This window comes from Palaemon carinicauda, unplaced genomic scaffold (genome assembly GCF_036898095.1).
Source record: "Palaemon carinicauda isolate YSFRI2023 unplaced genomic scaffold, ASM3689809v2 scaffold217, whole genome shotgun sequence".
Lineage (NCBI taxonomy): Eukaryota > Metazoa > Arthropoda > Malacostraca > Decapoda > Palaemonidae > Palaemon > Palaemon carinicauda.
Genome location: NW_027169777.1, coordinates 95,600 through 99,865, shown reverse-complemented (window position 1 = coordinate 99,865; position 4,266 = coordinate 95,600). Strand labels below are relative to the sequence as shown.

The following is a 4,266-nucleotide window of genomic DNA, read 5'->3' as shown; positions in this document are numbered from 1 at the left end:
GTGTTTTGTCTTCGTAAGCTTATCTTCTAAATAATGGCTCAAAGCAAGGCATACTTTTGGTCAGTAACTGTTTGACCAACAGGTAGTTGAACCGACGCCTAAGTTAAAACGACGTCTATGTTGAAGGGGCTATGCCTACGTCCGCCTTCCACACTTCCTGATTTTTAATACATACAAAAAAATTAAGTGGCATTTAGTGAAGTTCAATAACACAGGAAACAATCCTAGCTAAACAGACTTATAAATAGGTATCGAGATGTAAATAGCAATACGCTAAGATCAATGAGTTACTTAAATTAAAGAGTTACTTAAATACAAACCATTTGTGGTTAAACATCCAAAGCTTCAAGAGCATTTGGAACAGAACGCAACCAAGCGCTGTTTTAAAAATTGTTGACGGTCGGTTGCATCGTCAGAGCAATGTACGGTGAGCTCAGGATACGAGATAAAATCATCTACAGAGGAATGAGGTGATGAAAGGTAAAGAATTACAGGGGAATGATGGACATGTTAGCAACAATGAATATTTAAGGGTATAATAATGAAGGTTACAAAGGAAACAAAAGAAAAACGAGATGCGTAAAACCCACAAAATAACAACCAAAAAAAAAATATGGAATGACGGGGATTACTAAATTAAAGTGTGGAAAGAATTTCCACACCCTGCCAAGTAAGAGCGTGAGAGAAGGGGGGTTCTACTAACAACAGGGAGGGTATGGAAGGAAGGGGGCATTCCCTATCCCTTTCAAATTTACAGCACTTTCTGGAATAAGGCACGGGCTTTATCTGCCGCCGCCCTACAAGGTTGCCCTCGAGAGGACAAAGGATCAGGTTTGGGAAGAGGGGCGACATCATCAGAAGAAGCGTTATTTAGAGGGTCCTCTGAGGGAGGATCTGGTAACTGGGGTGTCGTGAGCGCATCAGGACCACCTTGCTCCAGTTCAGTGATATAGGGACCTGCGACATTTATCTTCAATGGGATAAGATGGTTAATGCGACGCACATATATTCCATGAGGGGTGCGCACCTTCACAGATCTAATATGACCATCTTGACCGGGATAGGTTTCAAGGATACGGGCCATGGGTTATCTTCCCGATTTACTTCATCCAAAATTAACAAACATAAATCTCCATTTTTAGAAGGCACAGGGTGGATATGATTATTTTTTAAGTGACGTTCACGAAGGGAATTGACATAATCCTGAGTCCATCGTTTTAAAAACACTTGCAACATGTTTGTGAGTTTCTGATAACTAGCTGGGAGGCTGTTCCCTTCCCTATATGTGGGTTCATCGAGGTCGGTCATAAGGACCTGAGGAGCAAGCGAGAGGGTTCGACCGTAAAGCAGATGATTCGGAGTCAAGGGGGTATCAGTAACGTCGTTGACATCCAAGTAAACTAAAAGTCTATCGTTGATGACGCATTCGTCTTCTTGTACCAAAGTGACAAATTCATTATAGGTAAGATACAAGTGATACATGGCTTTCCTTAAATTAAGTTTGGTGAAGCCTATTAGCCTTTCATAAAAGCTCCCTGCCGAGGGGCACGGGGAGTGATGAATTTCCATGTCAGGTTATGGGAAGATTTAAACCCATCGATTACAGGGTGATGCATAAGTTCAGTTAGAAGAGTTTGACCAGCTTGGAAAGTGAAAGCATTATCAGAGACAACACAGTCTGGCATACCAAATCGAGCGGCAAATCTGCGCACTGCTTGCACAAATTCAATGACCGTTAACAAAGTTGTGACTTCTAGAGCTACGGCTCTGGTTACTGCGCAGGTGAAAAGTAAGATGAAAACAAAATCTACATGTGAATTGTATACCTTAAAAGCTCCAGTGAAATCTAAGCCAGTTACTCGGAAGGGGACTCTTGAAATGAGGCGATTGAGATGATACTGGGCTAATGGAGGCATTGGGTACAGGGCCGCTGCACCTTCCGGCAATGGATGCAACGGCGCAAAATTTTCTTGATTTGCTGCCGTATTTGGGGAACCCAAAACTGTTTACCTAATTCAACAAGGAGTGTTGAAGTATTACAGTGTAGCAAACGTTCACGCCAATGTTTGATAATAAGTGTCCAAAGGGCACATTGATGTTCCAGCAAAATGGGATCTACATAATCTAATTCCACATGAGCATTACTGAGACGGGAACTAGCTTTGAGAAGACCTTGGTTATCCAGGTAAGGTTTACGTTGGCCGATGAAAGCTCGTTCGTCCGAATTGAGACGAACGTCTTCACCTTGCACTTGCTTCAGAATGTTAGGATAACTTTTGGCCTGGGAACATTTCAACATGACTGTTAAGGGTGGAAGGTTGAATTTATTGGTTAGATTAGGGCAATGTTGTAACCATTGGGGATTTAAACGAAAGAGTGCAGTGTAGCACTTGATCGCGTCGTCAAGAGAGCTGTAATGATTAAACAGTCGTACTCTGGGGGGATCGAGCCAAATAGGGCATGAACATATCTCGGTGTTAATAGAGACCCTGCTTTGATCGGGGTACTCTGAAGGGTTACTGAGCCAAGGAGGGCCTTGTAGCCAAAATTTATTCTTAAGAATATGCCTGACAGCGACACCACACGATGCCAAGTTCGCAAGATTGTTATTAGTGGGGACATGCTTCAGGTTAATATTACAAGTTAATTTAATGATGATTATCTCCTCCAGACGGTTAAGGACGTAAGGGGAGTTACCTTTAGAATTATGGACCCACTGGAGGGCAGTTGAAGTGTCGAACCAAACAGTGACCGAAGCGTACATGCCAGGGAGCAGTTCTGACAAGTGTTTGGCTAAACAACAGCCCAATAAGAGTGCAGTTAACTCAAGTTTGGGAATGGTTAAACTTTCATCCATTTCCAACATACGCTTAGGGGTAACTCGGGCTTTAGCCGTAAGGAGGCAAGAATTACTTTCCTGGGTGACTATGTAAGCAGCTACTCCGAAAGCGAGATTGGAAGCATCGGCAAAAATATGCAATGCTGGTTGACTGCCATCATGCGCATTACGATGGACTTTAATTTGTTCAAGATCTTTGTACCTTTTGATGATATCACTTAGTTCTTCATCAGGACAACATGGCTATCTCACCCAAAAATATATTTTTCCTACGTCAAAGTCCCTTTCTCGTTAATTTAGTTTTTAAGCATAATGAATCTTTTTGTTTTATTGCCATTAGTTCTTATCCTGTCCGGGACCAGCACATTCTAATTTTCGTTAGTGTAGTCTACTGTATTGCAATATTCGTGGTATGCATGCGAATATTCAAGACCCTACAGTTGCCTCCAGACAATATAGTATTCTTTTGTGCTCAGGAATTTTGGTTTCTAGTATTGGAAACTCATCTGAGCTCCTTGTAACTGGTTTTATGAAGACAATAATTTTCAAGCGAGACGCTTTCCCTAGCTCCAACTACGTTCGCTTCAAATTGTGTGTATGAGAAGACCAGGAATTGAATGAGTTTTAAAAATAAACATAAAAAGATGTTCAATATAATATTATTGTCATTGAGCGCATTTTTATATCAAAATTAGATTTTGAGAGTATCATACAATTTCATTCTAGAATTATTGAGTTTTCTCATAAAAAGGAGCCTTTGTAGTTTATGGGGACAGCCCTTTGACCGTCTGAAAATCGAGTAAAAAAAGTCCGAAATCAGCTATTTTTCCCGGGAATGGTCACGGAATGAAATGATATTAAATTAATTAGTTTTGTAAATGCATGTCCCAACAATCTACATACTAGGACCATTCTGGTCATGGATGTTGGAAATGTGCGAGAAAAATGGACAAATAACCCAAAATTCCCCTCCTAACCTGGCTTACAAGCCATGTCCTTACCTTCCTCGTGACCTAACCGGGGGGCTAACGGCCCCCTGCGACCCCCCAACCACTGTCGCTAATATACAAACCCCACAAACCCAACCTAATCGAACCTAGTAGTTCCCAGGTCACTACCCCTACCCGAGGGCGAGCCCCCGGACCCCCTTCGTAAGTCTCTCTCCTACACAAAAAAAAAGGTATGGGCAGCACCCAAAATTATAAACCACATTGTCATAATAAAAAAGTTACTCAGGCTTACCTTAATATTCAATGTCACTAAACCCAAAATCCTCGGGTTCTTGCACCTTCACCAATTTTACACTTCTCACATGGACCCCTAAAATCCCCTAAGAGGCCTTCTTGAAATAAATAATGAAAACATTCGGGGCAACTCGAGTAAAATCACGTAGGTGTATATACCTTAGCCTTAATCGAATCAATTTG

At 41.6% G+C, this 4,266-nt stretch overlaps 1 protein-coding gene across 1 annotated transcript; it reads right to left on the bottom strand.

Annotated features, from left to right (window-relative positions):
• Window positions 1-1,514: 1,514 nt before the first annotated feature.
• LOC137636046 (uncharacterized) lies at window positions 1,515-1,916 on the bottom strand. Its single transcript, XM_068368475.1, has one exon. It carries the CDS (start codon window positions 1,914-1,916, stop codon window positions 1,515-1,517), a length of 402 nt encoding a protein of 133 aa, XP_068224576.1.
• Window positions 1,917-4,266: the final 2,350 nt, after the last annotated feature.

Coding starts and splice junctions, on each gene's coding strand:
- LOC137636046 (XM_068368475.1), bottom strand. CDS start 1,916: ATGCCTCCATTAGCCCAGTATCATCTCAATCGCCTCATTTCAAGAGTC.